Source organism: Leptopilina heterotoma, unplaced genomic scaffold (genome assembly GCF_015476425.1).
Source record: "Leptopilina heterotoma isolate Lh14 unplaced genomic scaffold, ASM1547642v1 Lhet_114, whole genome shotgun sequence".
In the NCBI taxonomy this organism is placed as follows: Eukaryota; Metazoa; Arthropoda; class Insecta; order Hymenoptera; family Figitidae; genus Leptopilina; species Leptopilina heterotoma.
In genome coordinates, this window is record NW_025110833.1 from 5701162 (window position 1) to 5725556 (window position 24395).

The window sequence follows — 24395 nt, forward strand, 5'->3', positions numbered from 1 at the left end:
AAAAGAAAAAATGTTTATAAATTATATTTGTCAATTAGAAAATTTAATTAAAAATGAGACTAAACATTTTTGAATTTTTGAAAATAAAGGAAAAAATTTTATTAAAAAAAAATGTTCTGTTAAATTTATTTACGAATATCTTTAATATTGTAGAATTATTCGAAAACAATAATTTCTTCTTTAAATATTTTAAATATTTAATTATTATTATTTTTCCGTAGGAATTAAAATTCTTCAAAACATTAAAATTCAAACCTTTTTGAAATTAATTAACTTTAAAAATATTTTGTTATAAAACATGACTGAATGATAACATCTTTATTTTATATTATATAAAAATATTGATACTGTGTTTTCTTCAAAATTATTTTTATATTCTATTTTTATCTAAAATTTAAACATAAAATTCATTTTCAAATCAATTTTTATTAGAAAATTCTACGAGAATTCAATTATTTAAATACAAAAGTAAATTATTTATTGAATAATTGAATGTTTTTTAAAAATTTAATTCTTATAAAGAATTTTATTAACAAACTTTTAAATAATTGAATTCTTTTGACGAATTTTAATAAAAATTCTTAGAATAGTTACATTTTTGAAGAAATTCGATTAAAATTGTATTAAAAATAAATAAATAATTGAAATTCTACAACGCTCTAATACTTTTAATATTCAATTATTATTTTAAATTTTAAATAAAAAATTTATTTTAAAATCAAGTTTTACTGGAAAATTCTACGTGAATTCAATTATTTAAATACAAAAATAAATAATTCATTGAACAATTGAAGGTTTCTTAGAATTAAGAATTTTATTATTTATGAAAATAATGGAATTTAAGTAAAATTTTTATTATTTATGAAAAAAATTAAATGTTTGCTTACAATTTTATTAAAATTGTTTTTAAATAATCGAATTCTTTTGGGTATTTTTATTAAAATAGATATTGAAAATTATTGAAATGGGGAAAATTTTTGAAAATAATTGAAATTTTGAAGAATTTTTTAATTTATAAAAATAATAATAATTGGTATTTATTGTCGAGATATTTTTGTAAATTTTGAACATAATTAAATTTTGTAATAAGAATATTATTACTTTTGAAAATAATTGAATTTCTGCAATCATTTGTAACTTCTTCAAACTTCAATTTTTTTTAAATGTTTTTAACTGAAATTCTTCTATAAATTAATTTTTTTTAATAATTAATTAAATATGTATTGACAAATTTAACTAATTTTAGAAAATTTTGAATTATTAAATTTTTTCGAAAATCTAAGTTCATTAAAATTTCTAATTTAATTCATTTAATGTTGAAATTTTATAAAATTTCAAATTGAAACCGTTTGAAGTTCATTTATTTATGAAAGTTGTAAAGTTAACTCTTTTAAAATTGAATTAATTTTTGAATATTTATGTAAAATTAATAATTATTCATTAAATAATTTTTGTCAGAAATTGAAAGTTTTGTATTAGAATTCGTGGTAACTTTATAGTTTTACGAGTCAAACAAAAAAGACACAATAATTCTGAATTTTCTTATGAATTCTAAAAATTTAATTTTTTTCAATACTTTTAATAAAAAATCTTGACTTATAATAAAAATAAATAAAAATAAATAAAAATAAATAAAAATAATTATAAAAATAAAATATTAACAAATAATAGTAATAAAAATTACTGATTAATAATACTAATGATAATAGCAATAGGATGATAATACTATAATAAGAAATTTGCGGAAATATTAAAAAAAAACTGCGATTGGAAGATTTCTTAGAAATATGTTGGATATTCTGAGAAATTGGGTGATTTTTGTGATAATTTAAAAAGAGAGAGAGAGAGAGAAAGAGAAAAAAAACTCCTTACAACGAAAAAGGAGATGGATTTATTACGCAACCCGGAAAACGAGTCTGTTTGTTAATTGCTTCGAGCCTAATTACAGCTCTCATGAACATGCGTGCAGTCAAATGCTTCTCGTAACATGGACATCTTCTAGTAAATGTCTCGGGAATCTTGGGAAATTCAATTGCATCAGAAATTCTCATTATAATAACTATGGATAAATAAATAATTTCTCTCCCCACCACCACTCTTTCGCTAAAACTCGTACGCAGTTTTTTTATTCACTAACTTTTCATTTCTAAAATTGTGGGCAATTTTTTTGGTTATATACACGGAGAAATTATAATAATAAACTATTTTATTTTTCTTTCTATTCTATAACTATTTTTTATTATTTATTTATTAATTTATTAATTTTTATTTATTTTTTTATTTTTTTATTTATTTTTTTATTTCTTTATTTATTAATTTATTTATTAATTTATTTATTATTTATTTTTTTTTATTAATTAATTAATTAATTTTTTTTTATTTATTAATTTATTTATTAATTTATTTATTACTATTCTTCTATTTTTTATTTTAAGTTTTTAGACACTATTCTATTTTTTCTCTATTCTATAATAACTATTTAGCTACTTTTTTTTTATAAATCAGTTACTAATGATATTTCGTTAAAAAAACCACTATTTCATTAACCGAGTTTTCGAATATTGATTTATTTACAGAAATTTTTTTTTAAATAAAAAAAAATTTTGCACGTTTCAAGAGCAATTTAGTTGCAAGTTTAGAGTATAACTTGTGTAGAATAAATTGATGAACTGCTATGTTTATGCTCTGAAGCAATTAACATGTGACTGACATATGTTACCGAGATGATCCCATGGTTCTCTGATTTTATGTGCCTTCTTTTTTTTTCTTTTTTGCTTTAAAAAAAACTTGATTTGTCACACATTACTCACTGATCTAATTTTTTAACGACTTTATAAGACATTTTATTATTTTTTGATTTTCTGCGAATTAATTAAAGTGAATTAATTTTCAAAATACAAAAAAGAAATATTGTTTATCTCCGGAAGTAAATATAGGTACAGTTTTCATTTTCTTTCTAACATATATATTAAAAAAATTATTTTAATTATTTTTCTATATTTATTTGTATTTTTTAAATTTTTCCTTTTGTTGTATTTTTTTTAAAATTATTTTTCTGTATTTTTAAAATTTTTCTTTATTTTTTTTTGGAAATTATTTTTCTGTATTTTTTTGTAATTTTTTCTGCTTCATTTGCATTTTCTGACTCATGAAGTATGAAATAAGGTATCATCGTAATAAAGGTGTATATAACGTATGTCAATCAACTTGAATTTTTAACGTTTAGCGGACTTTACATAAAATACACGTAAATACGACGATCTGGATTTACTATTTACTATATAGGAGAAATTAAAATAAATTTCCTATTTGCGAGTGAAAAAATGTTTGCCCGCGCTCTCGGCATTATATATTTACGAGTAGTCCTATCACGAATCAAAGAATTACCAACCGCTTATTAATTATGCCTTTCGGTAAATACCATTTGCGAACTTCATTCCTCCGCGACCTTTCCATACGTAAACGTGACATGACAGAATGAATCCGTGCAGTGCAGTCATTTCGTATCTACTTGTGAGTCGTATCTCTCGTCTCATCGATTCACCGTAAGATTATATTGTATATACAATATAATATAATATATATAATAAACAATATTTTTTTTTTACTCAAAAAAATGTTTTGTTACATTTATTTACGAATTTCTTTAATTGTAAAATTATTCGAAAACATCAATAACTTTTTTTTTTGAATAAATATTTAAATATTATTTTTCCGTAGGAATTAAAATTTTTCAAAACATTCAAATTCAAATATTTTTAAATTCAATAACTTGTAAGAATATTTTTATAAAACATGAAGATAGCGATTGCTCCGAGTCGAAGACTCGGAGTGATCGATTTCTTCATGTTTTATAATAATTAAAGATGACCGATTGATAAAATCATTGTTTTATATTATAAGAATATTTATTACAGTAACTTCTTCAAAATTATTTTCATCATTTCAAATTATTATTTTCTACAATTTTTAATTATTTTTTATGAAAATAATTGAATTCCTTAAAAAAAATTTTATTATTTATAAAAATAATTGAATAATTGCGGAGGAATTTATAAAAAATTTTGTAAATAATTGAATTCCTGAGAAATTTTTTTATAAAAATAATTAAATGTTTGCGTACTATTTTTGAGAATTTGAAATTAATTTGAAAATAATTGAACTTTGGGAAAGAATTTTGTTATTTATAAAGATAATTGGGATTTTCACGAGAATTTTTTTTAAATTTGGAAGATAATTGAATTTTATGAGAAGAATTTTATCACTTTTGAAAATAATTAAATTTCTGCAATTATTTCTAATTTTTCCAAAATTGAATTTTTTTTAGTGTTTTCAAAAAAAAATTTAAATTACAAATTTTTAAATTCTATTATTTTTAAAGTTTTAGTTTTAAAGATATTAGTTTTAAAGTTAAACTTCAAAAAGTACTAATTTGAAATTTTATAAAACTTCAATTTTGAATGAATTTAATTAGAAATTTAAAAGAACTTAGATTTTTGAAAAATTGTAATATTTCAAATTCTTCTGAAATTAGTTAATTTTTTTTATAATATATCTAATTAATTATTAAAAATAATGGATTTATAGAAGAATTTTAGTTAAAAACACTAAAAAAATTTGCATTTCAATTATTTTCAAAAATTTTCCTCAATTCAATGATTTTCAATATCTACTATTTTAATAATATTTTCCAAAAGAATTAAAATTATTTAAAACAAATTTTGATAAAATTTTACGAAAAGATTTAATTATTTTCATAAATAATAAAAATATCACAGGAATTTAATTATTTACAAAGAATTCAATACTTTTTAATTTTTTAAATAATTTCTTTGCAATAAACCAATTATTTTCATAAATAATAAAATGTTTGACAGAGATTCAATTATTTTCATGAATAATAAAACTCATCGCAGAATTTCAATTATTTTTAATCGAAATTTTTAATTCTTGAAAATTTCATTAAAATTCGTCGAAATAATTCAATTATTTAAAAATTTGTTTATAAAATTCTTCATAAGAATTCAATTTGGAGAAAAATTCATTTATTCAATAAATTATTTATTTTTGTATTTAAATAATTGAATTCTCGTAGAATTTTCTAATAAAAATTGATTTAAAAATGAATTTCAGTTTAAATTTTAGATATAATTAATTTTTTTGAAAAAGTTTTTTTGAATTGAATTTTTTTAAAAATTATTTCAAGTTTTTATTTTCTAAATATTTAATTGAAGAATTTCTGAATAATAGAAATTTCGTTAAATTAAATTGTAAATAAACAGATTTGAAAATTCTCAAGAAACTTTTGCAAAAATGAATAAAAATAATTGAAATCCTGTGAGAAATTTTATTATTTAGGAGACTAATTGAATTTTTGCCTTGAATTTTTATTACATTTTTTTTTTAATAATTGAAATCCTGTGCAGGATTTTATTGTTCATGAAAATAATATTGAATTCTTGCAACGAATTTTATTACATTTTTTTTTAATAATTGAATTCTTTGGAGAAATTTTATTAAAATAGTAGATTTTAAAACTATTTGAATTTCAGAGATGAATTTCATTATTTATGAAATATAATTGAATTCTTGCAAAAAAATTTTGAAAACAATTACATTTGTCGAGTATTTCATTTAAAATAATTGAAATCCTATGAAACATTTTATTATTTATAAAAATAATTGATTTTTTACAACGAATTTTATCACATTTTTTAAAATAATTTAATTCATGTGAAAAATATTTATTTAAATTTAAAATTGAAGTTATTGAGTTTGAATTTTCCCAGAATTTTTCAACGAAGCAATTATCATTCATTTTTTTATAGTTTTAAATTTATTTTTCGAAGTTATTACATTTTTTTTTGATATCTAATAATTTTTAGAGTGAATTAGAATTTTCTTTAGGGTCAGAAAAGAAAACAAAATTTTGTCTGGAAATCAGGGAAAAGTCAAGGAAAAACAAAATTTAATTTTTGTAGTAACCCTGTTGTTTCAAAAAAAGTTTTTTTTGGTTCAAGTAATAATTTGATTTGTGATAAACAAAATTTTTCTCTAAAACAAATAAATTGAAAATTATGTCACGATAAGTGACAATTTAATTTAATTATTATTTAATATAATAAAAATTGGCTAATATATTAATTAAATAATTTTCGAATTATTTAATAATTTATGTTTGGTTTAAATAAAACAATTTGTTCGCCTGAACTTTGGAGAAGAACATTATTTTTATTGAAACCATGCCAATTTTCTAAAAAGAAACTTGGTATTTCATTGAAAAAATAATAATTTCAATGAAAAGATAATAATTTCAATGAAATTCGGTAATTAACAGCGAATGAGATGAAAGTGATTTGGATTTTTGAAGGTGCCGAAGTGAAAGTGGATTTTCTGTTGATTGGAATTGAGATTAATACGAGTTGATGTTTAAAAAAAGAGACGAAACAATATTTTATAGGTTTCACTTTATTTATAAATAAAAGAAAGGTAGAATTTCATTAACAGATAATATACATGCACACATCTGCGGAAAAAATCGAATTGAATAGCAAAATTAAAAATATTTAATTTTTCAAGTACTTAATTTATTTCTCTTGTTAAGATAACAAATTTTTTTAAAAATTAAAAAAAAAATTTTTTTAAATTAAAAATTCGGTAAAATTTTATAATTATAATAGAAATAACTTTCTCCCTGTATATAAAAATAATGGTCTCGTCAGACAAATTTGCGGAGAATTTGAACAATTTTTATTAACATTTTTCTTTTCCTTCAAAGATGAATAATTTTGCACGGGGAGAAAAAAATTTCTTTTGTCAATTCAAATGTATAAGTTATAAGGAATGTCAATAATGGAATTTACGTAGAAAAAAAATTCCAAAACAATGATTATTGCTTGCAAATTATGTTTAATTGCTATTAATTATTTTTCCGGGGAATTTTATGTGATGAATTTTTGCGAAACGATAGATTATAATTAATGAGATAAAAATTATAATTTTTTGGAATTTTATTTCCTTGGATCAAATAAACATTTACTTGTTGCAAATAAATATTTTCTTCAAGTAAATAATTTTTATTCAAAGCAAACAAATTGTATTTCAATCAATAATTTCAGTATTTAAAGCAAATTTAATTGCAACTAATAATTTCGGTATTCAAAGCAAAAATTTATTATACAAAATTTATTTATTTATTAATTTATTTATTAAATTTAGTATTTATTTATTCAATTATTTATTAAATTTATTATTTATATTAAATTATCTATTTCTTATATATGAATTATTATTTTGAAAATTCATTTATTTGGTATTAAATAATTTTTTTTTATTATTAACATAGCCACTGTGATTAAAATTAAATTTTAAACAAATTTTTCTATTACTATTTATTTATTGACAACTATAAATAAATCATTCAAGAGTTTATTCATTATTATAGATAAATAATTCAAGAGTTTATTTATTAAAAATAAATAATTCAATAGTTTATTTATTGTTATAAATAAATAATTTTCTATTGAGAAAAATAGTCCCTGCGATTGAATGCATTTTATTTACTACTTTATAGATTAATTATATTTTGAAAATTAATTTATTTACACTGTGATAAATAAACAATTTTTTTTCATTGATATAAATAGTCGCTGCGATTAAATGCGTATCAACGGTTCCGCGTCGCAAAGAAACGTTTCGCTTTCTCTGAGGAGCGAGAGAGGTACCAGTTGTCGAATCGTGGAATCGCGTGAAACCGGAATTCGAGGGACGATGCCTGAAGAAAGAAAGAAAGAAAGAAAAAAAAAGAAAAAAGAAAAAAAGTCAGTCAAGCGATCATAGTGAAATTCGACAAAAGACCCCGTATAGCATGCGATGCGACGCACAAAGTATTGGAGTTGAGCAACAATTTTTGACCACTCACTCACTCACTCGTTGGACTTGGAACCAGAAAAGAGTTGAGGAACCACTTTCGGCAACTTTCACCTCCTAGTGAAATGCCTCTCTCGTTCGTTGTAGTTCTCACACCGATGGCCAACCGCAGAACAACCGACTTTTTTTCTTTTTCTTTTTCTTCTTTTTTCTTTCTTCTTTTCTTTCAGTCTTTTTTTTTCCTTCCTCACTTTTATAGTGTGCTCTCTGTGAAACACATGTATATCCTCTTTAGGCTGTGCGAGGTCCGTGATCATTTTTTAATTCGATTCTGGCACCAAAATGAAGTGATGCCACTTCCTACGTTTTGCCTTCGACCTACATTTCATCTCGTGAATTGGGCCAAAACTTGTTCGAGATTTATAGGCTTGTGTATGCGTTTCGATTGCCTTTTTCATCTCTTGGTGACTTTTTCTTTTTTTCTTTCTTTCTTTTTTTTTTTTTATCAAAAATCCGAGGTTGGCAAAATAAACATTCTTGTGTATTTGTTAATATTCGACGAGAAAAAATTTTTTTGGTGATTTTTATTTCAATTAATTTTATTTTCTTTGTTATAAAAAAAACAAAAATTAGAATTTTTATAAAGAAAATTAGAATTATCGTAAAAATAATTTTCCATTAATAAATTATTAAAAGAAAATTAATTTGATTTTAAATTATTTAATTATAAATAAATTTAAAAAATTAATTTTCAAACAGTATTTTTATTTTTTGTTTTTGAAAATAGCAAAATAAAAATTTTTCATTAAAAAAAAATTACTATCTTTATGCTTAGAAAATTTGCCAATTTCCATTTTTATCTCTAGATGATTATTTTTTTCTCTTTTTTTCAAATAAAAGTAGACATTGAAAATAAACTAAAAATCTCAACTTATATGAATAAATTAAAAATGTAAATACAATTAAATAAATTACCTTTAATAAAAAAATAAATTAATAAATAAAATAACATGAATAACATGAAAGTAAAAATTTTAAAAAAATACAGAAATAGTAAAAAACTAAAAATCTCATTATCTATAGTAAATAAATAAAAATCGAAATCAACAGTAACAATTTTTAACATTATTTTGTTGCAAAATGTATTTTGCAATCTACACCAATTTATTGTAATCTCAATTTCGTTTCTGCCTCTTTTTCTCTCATTCTTTCTTAATAATATATATATATACTATAAATCGAGACTCTCTCGACTTTTGCAAAAGTTATAAGGCTGAAATCGTGGAGTGAAAGGGGCAGAATCAACAGGTTGCCGGATACTCTTTTTCCGTCTCCGTGCAACCATTAAAAAGAACCACTTTGGATTTTTTTCAAAAAAAAATAAAATCTTTATAAAATCAGGAAATTGACATCAAGAGATTTAACTTCATGAAGAAAATACAATATCTCGATCTTCAACAAAATTGGGTTGGAAAACAAAGTAGAAAAAGAGAAAAATTGTTAGAGTACAATTTCTATTATTTTTTACTTTTTAAATTAATTTTCTACTTTTAATTTAATCAAAATTGGATTATAAAGCAATTTTTATTATTTTCTACTTTAAAATCAATTTTCTACTTTTAATTTAATCAAAATTGGATTATAAAGCAGTTTTTATTATTTTCTACTCTAAATTAAATCAAAATTGAATCAAAAAGGCAATTTTTATTATTTTTTACTTTTAATTTAATCAAAATTGGGTTATAAAGTAATTTTTATCATTTTCTACTTTAAAATCAATTTTCTATTGAATTAAAATTGGATCAAAAGGCAATTTTTATCATTTTCTACATTAAAATCAATTTTTTATTGAATTAAAATTGTATCAAAAAGCAATTTTTATTATTTTCTACTCTAAATTAAATCAAAAGGCAATTTTTATTATTTTCTACTTTTAATTTAATCAACATTGGATTAAAAGGCAATTTTTATCATTTTTTACTTTAAAATTAATTTTCTATTCAATTAAAATGGTATCAAAAGTCGTTTTTTAATATTTTCTACTCTAAATTAAATCAAAATTGAATCAAAAGGCAATTTTTATTATTTTCTACTTTTAATTTAATCAACATGGATTAAAAGAATTTTTATCATTTTCTACTTTAGACTCAATTTTCTACTTTTAATTTAATCAAAATTAGGTTATAAAGTAATTTTTATCGTTTTCTACTTTTAAGTCAATTTTCTATTCAATTAAAATTGAATCAAAAGGCATTATTATTATTTTCTACTCCAAATTCAATCAAAATTGAATCAAAATGCAATTTTTATCATTTTCTACTTTTAATTTAATCAAAATTGGATTAAAAGACAATTTTTATAATTTTCTACTTTAAACTCAATTTTCTACTTTCACTTGAATGAAAATTGTATTAAAAGGCAATTTTTTATTATTTTGTTCTCTAAATTTAAACAAAATTAACTTAAAAACAAAAAGAAAAACATAATTGTAACAAAAGAATTTTTGTCATTTTCTACTTTGTGTTGATTCATAAAATTTGAAAATAGAAAATAAATGAAAAATTAATTAAGAGTGAAATATACACATATAGTTTGTGTGTTATTTGTGTGTCTCAGGAATTTCGTCTAGTAGGAAAAAGTAGAAAGTATTTTAAAAAAATATAATATGAAGTAATATTACAGAGGCAATAAAATGTTACTTTTTCTTATAAGATATCACTTTTATATTTCTGTAGCTTTTATAATCTGAAATGTCAACAAAATTTTTCTCTTTTAAAATGAAAAGAAAGTTCCTTTTTCCACTTGTGTATAATATGTAGATATTTAAATATATTGAATGCGACATAATTTTTTATTTAAATTTAATATATTTTTTATTTTATTTAATATTTTCATTATTTTTCAATTGAAGAAAATTTTCTAATTTGTTTTTTTTAAGAAAAAATAAATTCATCCACTATCTTATTTATTTTTTTTAATAAGAAAAAATAAATTCATCCAATTTCTTATTTATTTTTTTTTAATAAGAAAAATAAATTCATCAAAAAAATTTTCTTATTTATTTATTTTAATAAATAAAATAAATAAAATAAATAAAATTTAATCGAACCTTCTGACTTAGACATAGGCTAAAATTATTTTAAAAAGAGAGAAGAAGAAAAAAACTAATTTTTTCTTTGTTCTTATTTTATTAAATTAGAGAAAAAATTAATTTTTCTCTCCTTCTCTCTTTTTTTAAATAATTTCGACCTATTTTGTAACTATTTTTAAGTCAAAATAGGTTCGATGAGGCTGAGCGGTATTTTTATGCCCTGTTTTTATTTTTTGTTTTTTTCTCTTCTTCGCGAGGAATGAACTTCTTGTGTGATTTCCGCGTTCACGAAACCAGGATTAGTTCAGGACCGGTTCCTCTGAATCAGTTTGGTTCTCTTTTCGTCTCCGAACTCCTGAAATCAACCTTTTTTTCTTTCTCTCTCTCTCACTCTCGACCTCGCTTATACTCGAAATTTGCAGATGAAAAAAAAAACAAAACAAAAATGTATCTTCGTTCATCTGAGAATTTATAGTAAATACTCTCTTGCCGTTTGCTTCTTTTTTTTAAACTGTAGGCCAAACTCATTTATTTTTCTCATCCTTCTTCTATTAGTGAATTTTGAACCTCGATTACAAATTCTAAATTTCTATTTTTTTTTATATCTTTTCGAGATTATTAATAGACGTGGTTTTAAATTAGAAAATATTTTATTGAAAGTTGGGGAAAAATAAGGAGAAAAAAAATTATTTATCTCTAAGTAATTTAATTATATTATTACAAATAATTAGGTATTTTATTTTTACTATTTTGATAACAGCATTTTAGAACAAATTTTTTTCGAATAGTAATTTTTTTCATTTTCTATTCATTTTTTAAACAATTCGCATTTTTCGTAAAAATCAATTCGTATTTTTAATTTAAAAATGCGTTCAAATATCAAAATGAAAAAAAAATTGAAAACTCTTCGAAATTTAATAAAACCGACAATGTTAATGTCTTCTTTTTTTTGTAAATCGAGTTAAAATTTTTAAAAGTAAAATCGACTGAATTCGCCCCAACTCTCTCTTTTTTGTATTTCGCCAAGGCGCATTATAGCCGCCCCGCAGACACTTTCGATTTTATCCGCTTTCAATTTTATCCCAAGAGACAATAAAAATACGTACCGTTAATTTAAAGAAAGAGAGGAGAAAAAAAATTAACTCAAGTCGGGACCCTGTCTATCAAAAAGTTCCAAGAAAAAAGTAGATCGAGAAAATTTTTCAAGGACTGTGAAACACTCGTTGATATAAATAATGTTTTCATTAAAAAAAAAAAGAAACGATTTGTCACTCCTTAAATTTCTACAGTTTAATTGAAAAGTTTTATAAATTAAAAGAATTGTTTATATTAAAAGACTTTTTTTTAAAGGATTTTTTGACAATTTTTTATTAATCGCAACATGTAATTTTATATCAAATACAATTACTATTGAATAGGTACCGATTATTTTTCCCCGTTTTTTCTATATATTGTTTCAAGGATAAAGTAACAGTAATTACAATTTCGAGTTTTTGAAAGTAGCAAATTTATTGTATAATTAAACGGTTGTTTTTATTATTTTGTTGTGGGAAAAAAATATGTGCGCAATTTTATTGAATTATTTTAGTTTCTCTAAAGTATTTTAATAAATAATTTTATGTATAAATTTATATTTTTTGACTAAATTTATAGGAAAATTATTATTATTATTATTTTCTAGAATTTACAACTAAAATTCTTCTTTAAATCAATTATTTTTAATAATTCTTGAAAAAGTTTTTTGAGAATTTTCAAACCCATTTTTTTGCAAATTACAATTCAATTTTACGAAATTGTGAAGGTTCAGAAATTCTTTAATTAAATATATAAATGAAAATAAAAACTTCAAAAAGAAAATTCAATTAAACTTTGATAAAGAATTTTATCATAAAATGTTTAAATAATTGAATTCTTTTGACCAATTTTAATAAATTTTTTTTAAATAATTGCATTTTTCGAGGAATTTATTTAAAATTTATTAAAAATAATTGAAATTCTACAATAAGTTTTATTAAATCAATTTTTATTAGAAAATTCTAAGAGAATTTAATTATTTAAATACAACAAAAAAAATTGAATCCTGATAAAGAATTTTATCAACAAATTTTTGAATAATTGAATTCTTTCGACAAATTTTAATATAATTTTTTAAGAATAATTGCATTTTTCGAGGAATTCGATTAAAATTTATTTACAATAATTAAAATTCTGCGATGAGTTTTATTATATGAACATAATTGAATTTTTCGTAAAAACTGTTATTATTTTTTGATTAAAATAACGGAATTATTGCAAACAAATTTTTAAAAAATTTGTTAATAAACTGAATTTCTCTGAAATTTTTATTATTTATGAAAATAATTAAATGTTTGTATAGAATTTTATCAAAATTTTTTTTTTAATAATTGAATTCTTTTGAAAAATTTTATTAAATTAGTAGATATTAAAAATCATTGAGTTGAGGAAAATTTTTGAAAATAATTAAAATTTTGTCAAGAATTTTATTAAAATTTTTAAAAATAATTAAATTTTTTTGAAATTTTTATTATTTACGAAAATAATTAAATGTTTGCATAGAATTTTGTCAAAAATTTTTTTTAATAATTGAATTCTTTTGAAAAATTTTATTAAATTAGTAGATATTGGAAATCATTGAGTTGAGGAAAATTTTCGAAAATAATTGAAATTTTTCTAAGAATTTTATTAAAATTTTTGAAAATAATTTAATTTCGGAGAAGAGTTTTATTATTCATGAAAATAATTAAATTTTTAAAAAGAATAATTGAATATTTCTTTAAAATTGAATTCTCATAAATAATTTTATCAACAAATTTTTAAATAGTTAAATTCTTTCGACCAATTTTAGTAAAATTTTCATGAATAATTGTATTTTTCAAAGAATTTGATTAAAATTTATTAAAAACATATGAAACTCTGCGACGAGTTTTATTATTTATTTATTTACACGGCTATTCAATTATTTATGAAAATAATTAAATTTCTGAAAAAAATGTCACTATTTTTAAAATAATTAAATTTTTGCGTAGAAATTTATTCAATTTTTTCTAAAATATAATTGAATTCTTTTAAAAACTTTAATTGAAAATCGCATTAAATTGAAAAAAGTTTTTGAAAATAATTAAAATTCTACAAATGAGTTTTATTATTTATAAAAATAATTAAATTTTTAAAAAGTGTTTTTAAATAATTTTTTAATAGAAAATTCTACGAGAATTCCATTATTTAAATAAAAAAATAAATAATTTATTAAATAATTGAATATTTTTAAAAATTGAATTCTCATAAATAATTTTATTAACAAATTTTTAAATAGTTAAATTCTTTCGACCAATTTTAATAAAATTTTCCTGAATAATTGCATTTTTCAAGGAATTCGATTAAAATTTATTAAAAACAATTGAAATTCTGCTATGAGTTTTATTATTTATTTATTTACACGGGTATTTAATTAATTATAAAAGTAATTGAATTCCTGAAAAAAATGTCACTATTTTGTAAAATAATTGAATTTGCGAAGAATTTTATAAAAAATGTAAATAATTGAATTCCTGTAAAATTTGTTATTTATGATAATAATTAAATGTTTGCGTAGGATTTTATTAAATTTCTTTTTTTAATATAATTTATTTCTTTTAGAAACTTTAATTGAAAATCGCAATGAATTGAAAATAATTTTTGAACATAATTAAAATTTGACAAGATTTTTATTAAAATGTTTGTAAATAATTGAATTTCTCTGACTTTTTCCTAAATTTTCTGATCTGTGTCAATATCACAGGAAAAAAGAAGTATTATTTTAACACTAAAAGTAGTCTTAAAACTACACGCAACATTTTTAACCGTCACTATGTGATTTTAACACTACAATAGTGGTACAATAGCGGTGTTAAAATAACAATAGAGTGTGTTAAAGTAACACTAGAGGGTGTTAAATTAATACACATTTTTAATGGGGTTATAAAATAACTCCAAAATTGTGTTAAAACAACACCATCTGAAAACTACACGCAACAAATTTAACATATATTTTTAAAGATCTGTATCTGTTTTTGCTACTTTTCAAAAATTAATTATTGTGTGCAAAGCCTGAAAACGATTGCTATATAAAAAAAAAGGCACCGTCTACAATGAAATTTAGTTCCTGGCCAGTAGACAAATGTAGAGTACTAGTGTTTCCGGAATCCCCGACCAATCTTGGGCAATGCGGAAGCCCATCATGATCGCGATGATCGGGACCGGATTGGTTCACCAGCGCGTCAGCTTGATATCGTGCCTCCTGCATGTACACCAGACAGAAAGGCGCAGATAAAATCGTGAGAGTGAGAAAGAGTATACAAAAAGTGTGAGAGAGAGAGAGAGAGAAAAAGCGCGAGAGTGAGAAAGAGAAAACCAGACACACGGGAGATTGTGGGAAGTCACATTGAGGAGAGCAGTGTGAGGGGAACCGTGTAACGGCGCCGCCAGTGGGGGTTTGGGGGCGGACTGACGAGTAGGGTTAGGTTAGAATCGCGGAGAGCTCTCCTCGCGATCCCGCGGCGCAGTGTCTTTTCGGACGTCGCGCGTTCGAGACACGTTCTGAATTTAAGATCCTTTCAAGAACCTCTGGATTAAAGGAAAAGAAAAACGAAAATCATCCTTTAATAGCGACGTCCTGAGACACAGTCTCATTTTTTTCATTTCTTCAAATTGGTCTCATCACTCCTTTTTTCTTTTATCAACCCCTCCGGTTACCCTCTCTCTTCCCCTATATATCGCTAAACATCATAAAAATCCCGCCACTTTTTTCACTAACCAATGACAGTCGACGCTCCATTCCGCGCGTGTTCCGTCACGATAACTTGGTTAGTTTTTTGACAGTCGTGTATGCGCGCGCCTTTCACGACAACGTGTTTCTCTGAAAACTCAAGAGTCCAAAAAATCCGGTTGACATTTCTGTAAATCCGGTTGTTGGTTATTGTTGTTGTATGCAGTTTTCAAAAGAGGATATTCAGTGCTATTGTTGTAGTTCAAGTGCAATTGTGATAACGAATGTCTGTTGAAAAATCAGTCTTCGAATCTTTAGAGTAAGGACTTCTGACTATTCCAGAAGTAGCTCTTTCAATAATGGTCCTAAGGACAACAATAGAAAAATATTTTTAAAAAAAAAACTGATTATTGATTGTCGTTGCAAAAGAAGCAGCACGAGCACCACTAAAGAGAAACTAATCTCGAAATTATCGAGTGGTTTCCAAAATCAAAAATCCTGGAGAAGAAGAAAAAGAAGAAAAAAAAGTGTGATCGATAAATTCCCACCCACTTGACAACCGGGGGTTGATTTGGAATCCATTCAAGTGTACAAGTTTCGCGGACACATTGGGGGTGTTTAAAGAGAGTAGGTGATAATTGTGAGACAGTGTGTTTTTGAATTTGTGAAGGGAAACAACAGAGAAAGGGAACAACAAGTGGTTTGTTTCTTCTTTTTTTGGGGTAAATTTTTTTTTTTTTTGAAAAAGTAGATGCAGTAGTGAAGGAACCGGATGAGTTGCGCTATGGAGTATCAGCAATTGGCGCCGCCTCCGGTACCGGGAGTGTTGCATCAGGCGCATCATCCACAACAGCATCAGCCTTCCGGTCCACAACCCCATCCTCATATAGTTGTTGCGCCGGCCCATCAACAACAATCACAACCACCACCACCGCCACTTCCGCCAACATCACACGCCCACCAAGTTCACGCACCCCTGCCGTCAATTCATTCCGACAGCGCTAGCTCCCGTTGGAATCAGTACCAACATCTTTGGAGACAACATCCCATGTACATAAATGGTACGGATTTTTAATGATATTGAGAATTGTTGGTAGAGAATTGTTGGTTCCACGTGGAAGTTGTTTGGGGGTTGTTTATAGCTTTTGCTTGGTCAGAGTCGTTTAGAAAGTGGGTAGAAATTTTGAAACGGATTCGATACCAAAAATATTAGATATTGACCGAAAATATTGGTATCCGTTTGATTCAAATTTTCGTTTTCGGTACGATTTGAATTCACAAATATCGAATTGATTCACAATTGCAATAGCGATGGATACCAAAAGTGAATACTGATTTTGTACCAATAGATCATGAATTGACCGGAATTTTTGGTATCATTTGCATCCACTTTCGTTTTCAGTCCGATTTGAATTTAGAAATATCAAACTTATCCACTGCAACCGGGATGGATACCATCGTTTCGATACCAAAAAAATCAAATAGACCGAAAGTTTTCATAATAGTTTGATTCAGTTTCCTTTTAGGTCCAATTTGAATCCGCAAATATGTCAAAATTAATCCACGATTGCAAGTCGATCTGTAAAATATTTGGATCTAATCGTTCCAATTAGCATAAATTTTCGATATAATTTTGATCCGCTTCCATTTTCGGTACGATTTGAATCTACAAATACCAAATTGATCCACAATTGCAACCGCGATGGTTGTCAAAAAATGGACTTTGATTCGATACCAAAAATTGACCCGAAATTTTTGGTATCAGTTCCAATTTTCAGTCCAATTTGAATCTAAAAATATGAAATTGATTCATGATTGCAAACCGATCCATAAAAATTTAGAGCAAATATTAAATTGACCCAAATTTTTGGTAACAATTTGATTGACTTTCGTTTTCGGTGTGCACTTTGAATCCAGAAATATCAAATTGATCCATAATTGCAACCGGTCCATAAAAATGTGGAATAAATTATGAATTGATCTGAATTTTTTGTATCAATTCGAACCACTTTCGTTTTCGGTGCACCTTGAATCCAGAAATGTCACATTAATTGCAACCAAAAATTGTGGTTCTGATCATTAATCCAAATTTTTGCTATAAATTTTGATTGACTTTCGTTTCTGATTCAATTTGAATTCGACAAATATCAAAAGGTTCCACTGACCAGTTTTTGGAGAAATAAAATATTTTGCAGAAAGAAAAAATACTTTGGAAAAAACTCTGTTGTCATCCATTGATTCTTTGCTAGATTATTTCGTAGTTTTGGCTCATGATTATTTGGTTCGGTTTCAAAAAGAATTTTTAGTGGTTCGTCTAAAGGCAAACTGCTACCAACACTTTTAAGAATAGACAAATCATTTTATTTTTTATTTCTTATTTATTTATCCAATAAAAAAATTGAAGTACTTTTAGAATATTGTCCGTTAAATCATTAACTAATTTTAAACTCTAATTTAATTTAATTTAATTTTTTTTTAAACTAATTTTTTTTTTTTTTTTTTTAAATTAATTTTTAAAGTTGCATCGCTTTCTTTTAAATTTTTCAAAATATTCGAATCAAAAATTCAATTTACCGTGCGTGGCACACTTAGAGAAAAGCTTTTTTTGTTTTATTGAGAACACTTTCGATTGTTGCAGATGTTTTTAATGGCACTTGATTCGAAAGTGTTTTTCTTTTGTTGAGATACAATTTTTGAATGTGAAAATTTATGTTCTTTAGAATTGAAATTGAGAGAAAAAAATTGGGTTAATCCACGAGAGAAATAACTCATTAAGGTTTGATGTTATCCAGTGAAAGTTAAGAGATTTTTAAGATATTGCGTCATTTTTCGAAAGATATTTTGACTGAGAGAGTTCTTTTTTTTATTCTTTAAAGAAAGTTTCTAATTTAATTAAAGCTACACATTATTCTAAAAATTAAAACTACGCATTTGATTTTTAAGTTGAAAATTAAAACTGTACATTTGATTTTTAATTTGAAAATTAAAACTACATTTGATTTTTAATTTCAAAAATTAAAACTGTACATTTGATTTTTTTATTTGAAAAATTAAAACTACATTTGATTTTTAATTTGAAAAATTAAAACTACATTTGATTTTGAATTCAGAAAAATCGTTTTTCAAATTTTTCATACTTATTTTTAAGCTTTTTTTTTATTAAAAAAATCTTTTCGCTTTTTTCCTCTATTCGCAGAATTTCTTTGATTGTCTTAATTGAAAAATCTTCTTTGATTGTCACTCGATTATTGCGTCAATTTCATAACTTCCCTTATTATCTTTATCAGTTAATTGCAAATTACAATCGTAATCTTCATTAACATAATGCGGTGATTTAATAATTTTTTTTCGAATTGTACATGAAAATCTTTTTCTAAATTTTTTTCTCAGAATAGAAGGAGAAATATTTTTTTTTGTCAAAATGAAAGAAAGAATTTTTTGTTGTCAAAGTAAAAACTGAATAGATTTTTTTGCTCGGTAGCTTTTTTTGGTAAATAATACAAGTTTTTTTTTTAAAATTTGACTATTTAGAGATTCGAATCGACGATGAAAGTATACGTACAATTGGGTCAGTCAAAAAAAGTGAAATTTCTCTCACTTAATTTTAAGAGACGTTGAGAAAAATTTTTGTTTGTGGGACGAATATTTTTATTAGAAACCAAAATAAATTTTTTGTTCTGAAACGAATTTTGTTTTTAATAGAAAAAATGGAAGTAAAATCGTTATTATTAATTAAATAATTTATTAGTAGTAAAATAATATTTAATTATTGGTTTATTTTTTAATAGAAAAAATGTAAATAAAATTGTTATTATTAATTTTTGAAATAATATTATTTAAAAAATGGTTTTATTTAAATAAATTTATTTTCAAATTACACAGTAATTTTGCACTTATTGATAACATCTTTGAAACAATTTTTCCTTCCTTTTTCGAATTCAAAAAGATTAATTGACATGTACAGTAGTTCATTTTGCTGTAAATAGAAAAAAAAAATGGAAGGAATGATGATTTTATCATTTTGATAAGTGGATAGAAGAGTAAAGTTATTGACAGAAATCGATTTTAAAATATATTTAGTTTTGTTTTTATATTTTTTTCTTCTCCTTTTAAAAAAAAAAAAAAACTTTTTGATCTAACCGTTGCTATTAGGTTTCAAAGTATAAGATCATTCTGATGAGACTTCCACAGCTTTATTAGATTAGGCTGCATTACTGCATTAGTTTCGAGATGCAATTAGAGTAAATTGTAGTATTCAAGTGCAAAGGCTTCCTAATCAGAACCTTCAGCTTTTTATAGCCTAACATTTTTTTCCTATTCTTTTTTTTTCTTAATAGTTTCCAGGAGAAACGAAATATTATTTTATTATTATTTCAATTATTAATTCACATTACAGAGAATTTTATTGCAATAAAAGTATGGTTAATTCTTTTTTTACGATTTTGTTAATATTCTTTTTTTTTGAGAGAGAAAAAAAAATGAGGTATTCGCATTTCTTGATATATTTACTTTCTAATTATTTATTTATAATTTTTTTATTATCTTAATTTGTTAGTTTTAGTAATTTATTATTTTGTTTATTATGTTAATTTTTCACTAAGTTTTTATTCTATAACCCTTAAGTTACTATTGCTAAATTAATTAATTAATTAAATATAAAAAAAATTATTTACTTGTATTAAAATTATAATAATGATAAAATTCTCTAGTTTAAAAAAATTAGAAGCTTTAATTTAGAAGCTTGTAATTTTTTTTGTAAAACAATTTTTTTTCTCTCTTTTTTTCAACAAATGCTGTGGGTATGAATTTTAATTTCTCGATGGATCGCGTAATAGTTATAATTTTTTTTTGATACGTAAAGTAAATATTTTTTTACAACAACTGTTTCTATTTTGCTTGACGCCAAACTGACAGAAAGTGTGAATATTATAACTGTGTGACACATGACTCGATTTTAAAATTTCTTAAATTCTTTATTTGTATTCTTTCATTGAATAAAAGGCATTTTATAAATCTCACTGCACTTGAGAGAAATTCCTTTTTACAAAGAACGTCGAGTGAATTTTAAATTTCATTCTGGAGCAAAATAGGAAAAAAAAATTTTTTATTTTCAATTCTTTATTTCATGGAGAGAGAAATTTTTTTACTGCGAAAAGAGAAATTAAATTTATTAGGAATAATTTAATTTTTATGGAAAATAATTTTTTTCATCTATTTTTCTATTTCAAAATAGTTTTGATAAATTTTGAATATTTATTTATTTTATTTATTATTTATTTACTTAGTTTTAAATACATTCTCCGCAAAATGGTTAGATTAATAAAATTTTTTCCTTATTTTTATAAAGTAATTAAAAAAGTAAAAAAGAAATTTGAAAACAAGTTGTTTAAAAATTTAAGGAACGTGTTTTTAGAAATTTTTCGCAAACAATTTCTTTGAGTGTGTATTGGTGTGCGAAAGAAATTTTTTTTTTTTTTTTTTTTTTTTAATAAAAGATTAATGATTTAAAGATACGATACCGTGTTGTTAAGACGGAAGCAATAGACAGGAAAGTTTATAACTCTAATGATAATTTCTCACCGCGGAAGTCTTTTCTGTTTTCAGTTGTTCTTTTATTTTTATTATTTATTTCTTTTTTTGTTTTACTTCCTTTCTAATTTCTCTCTGTCTCTCTTCTTTTATAAATTTCTACAGTGAGCTCGTAAATTTGTGGCGGGAAATATTTTTCAAATATACGCCTCCCTCCTGACATTAATCGTTAAATTGCAAAGGGAGAGTGTAAAAGTGCAAATGATTCACAATCATGATTTCCATGAGTACACACGTGAACCGGTACTCATCGTATTCTCAATAATGAAAATAAAAAATCGACTCAAGGCTTCTTATATTTATCATCCACCCACGTGTTTTTAGAATTTTTTTCTCTCTTTCTTTTTCTCTCTCATTCCATACATGACATTTGTCGAATTATTCAAATTTAATTGAAAAATATTTTATTCACTTCGAGAAGGAATTTTCTTGCATGAAAAATAGCAAAGGAAGTATTTTCTTGTATTTTTCGAAAAAAAATTCTAATTTGAATGAATTATTTTAGGCTTTATTTTTATGATTTGTTTTAATTTAATTGTTTTATAACTATTTGCAAATTTAATAATTGTTAGTTGTTTTTTTTTTTTTTTTAAATCCTTTTTATGCTAATTTTTTTCCGTCAATTTTCATATATATGTCAAGAAAGAATAGAAAAAAAATGTTTTTCCATTTAAAAAATAATAATTTGTCTACTTGGAATGGAACGTAAAACATTTGAAATATTGAAAAATGAGTTTCTCGTTCGTTTTTAAGAAGAAAAAAAATAATAATAAAAAAAACTTAATATTTCACCTTTGAGAAGGATAGTTGTTACTTCTTATCACTATTTTGCGAAAATACGAAAGAAGGTCTTATCTTGAAACCTCGAACATATAGGCATCAGAAAAGAATCATTGTCAATATCGGCCTCGAGTTCTTTTGCTTACTCATCATCCAGAAACGTTTTTCAATTTTTTTTTTTTTTTTTATTGAAAATTAATCGTTAAACGTTCGATAAAAAAACTACTAAAAAACTATTTTATTTTTATTCTTTTTAAAAATTATATTTACTTTATTGTGATATATATACTTTATGATATATATACTTTATTGTAATATATGAACGAATTTTTCTAATTCAAATGAATTGATTTTTTAGATTTTTCTCTCAATTTTGTTTCCTAATAATTTTACAAAGCTTTTGAAAAAATTATGACTTGTGATTTTAAAATGTTTAATATTAATAGTTTTATTGTTTTTTTTACAATTATTTCAATTATTCTTATTACTTTTACAATTATTTCAATTATTTTCAATTTTATTCAATTATTTAAATTGTTTCAACTATTTATTATAATTTTACAATTTTTTGTACTTATTTTTATTATTTTTACATTTTTCACAATTTTAATTATTTTAATTATTTTTACAGTTTTTACAATTATTTTGATTAATTTTACAACTTTATTTGCTTATTTTTCATAAATATTTTAATTATTATAAGTCATATTTTGTTCTGTGTTTATCTTTCTTATTTTTATCTTTCTCAAGATAAATACGACACAATATTATCTATTATATTTCGCACAATCGATAAAATATCACACATTTGATTAGAACAATCGATCATTCATTGAATTATACCTACTTTCAAGATTAATTAGAAAATACTGATATAAATTAACGACTGAAAGTAAAATGAAAGATTTGCAAAGTCGTGATTTATTTTCAATAACTTCGCTTGTTTTTTCGACAAAAAAAAAAGAAAGGGAAAATAAATTTTGAAATTGATTTTTCAATTTTAAAAAATGTATCTGAAGAGAAGTAACTAAAAAAGCAAAAAAAACGAAAAAGAAAAAATAAAATAAAAAAGAAAGAAAAAAATAAAAAAACAGAAAGAAGAAAAAACCCTAAAAAAACAAAAAAAGAACCAGTAAATCCAAAAAAAGGAAAAAAATAACAAATGTAACAAAAAAAAAAAAAAAGAAACAAAAAACTAAAAAAAATGTAACAGAAGAAACCAAAAAAATATAAATAAAATAGTGTAAAAGGTGCACAGAAAAACTCAAGTATCTTACTTGAAGAGAAGTCCAAAGTTGTTATATGCGACATGAATAAAATATTTCCAAATGGTGAGGGTCGAGGTAGTAGGAATTGCAAATGTAACTACTACATTCGTTAAATTTAAATATCCTGCTTATCATTTTCTTGACATATGTTTCTCTCATTTCGTGAACAATTTTCGAAAAGAAAGAAAAGAAATGAAAAGAAAGAAAAAAAATGTAATCGATTGCGTTTATTTTACAATTTCAATTTTATCCGAAGGCTGCGAATTATTTTAACACTTATGCTTTTTTTCTTTCATCATCACTCGGATTTGAATTTCGCGCCATTGATAATTTAACTCGCCGACAGATGGCAAGAGAACGCCTTTCTCGAAAGTGAAATTTAATTTTTGCTTTTAAATTTAGTCAATTTTACTAATAATTAGTAATTTTTACTAATTTTTTTTTTGCAAAATTTATTATTTATTTATTATTATCTATTAATTTATTTAGCAAAATTTATTATTTATTTATTAGTAATTTCTATTAATTTTTTAGGAAAATTTATTAGATATTTATTTATTAGTAAATTTTGCTATTAAATAACAGAAAGTACTAAAAAAATAGTAACTTTTACTAATTTTTCTTTTACTTTTTTAAAATAAATTATTAGCAAAATTTGTTATTTATTTATTAGTACTTTTTGCCGACAAATTAGTAGAAATTACCATTGTTTAGTAAAATAGCAATATACTTAAATTTAATATACTGCTTTATGCAATTAATAATATAAAGTAAAAAAAAAAAGATATGAAATTGAGACAAAAGTATCAAAATTATTGTTGCGATGCAATAAGTTTGATACTTATGTCTCAATTTTTTATGATTACAGTGGGACAAAAAATCGAGACCGAAATATCCAAGAAAAAAAGTCCAAAGTACAAAAAATCCAAAATAAAAATGTCCAAAGTCAAAAAATCAAAAATAAATGAAAATGTCCAAAATAAATAATGAAACATGTAAAAAAGCCACGTTTTTACTTTTACACTATAAAATC

The 24395-nt window shown here is 23.0% G+C and overlaps 1 protein-coding gene across 9 annotated transcripts in view; it reads left to right on the forward strand.

Annotated features, from left to right (window-relative positions):
* LOC122506750 (thyrotroph embryonic factor) overlaps positions 1-24395 on the forward strand; it is a 212559-nt gene that overhangs the window by 93428 nt on the left and 94736 nt on the right. For 6 of the 9 annotated variants that reach the window (XM_043619073.1, XM_043619081.1, XM_043619087.1 and 3 more), the window contains exon 1: positions 15532-16786. The exons of the other annotated variants lie outside the window; for them this stretch is intronic. In XM_043619073.1, the coding sequence (XP_043475008.1) occupies positions 16498-16786 (289 nt within the window). In that variant the 5' untranslated portion in view covers positions 15532-16497. Of the gene's footprint in view, positions 1-15531; positions 16787-24395 lie in introns of those variants that run through there. 9 annotated transcript variants of the gene reach the window in all.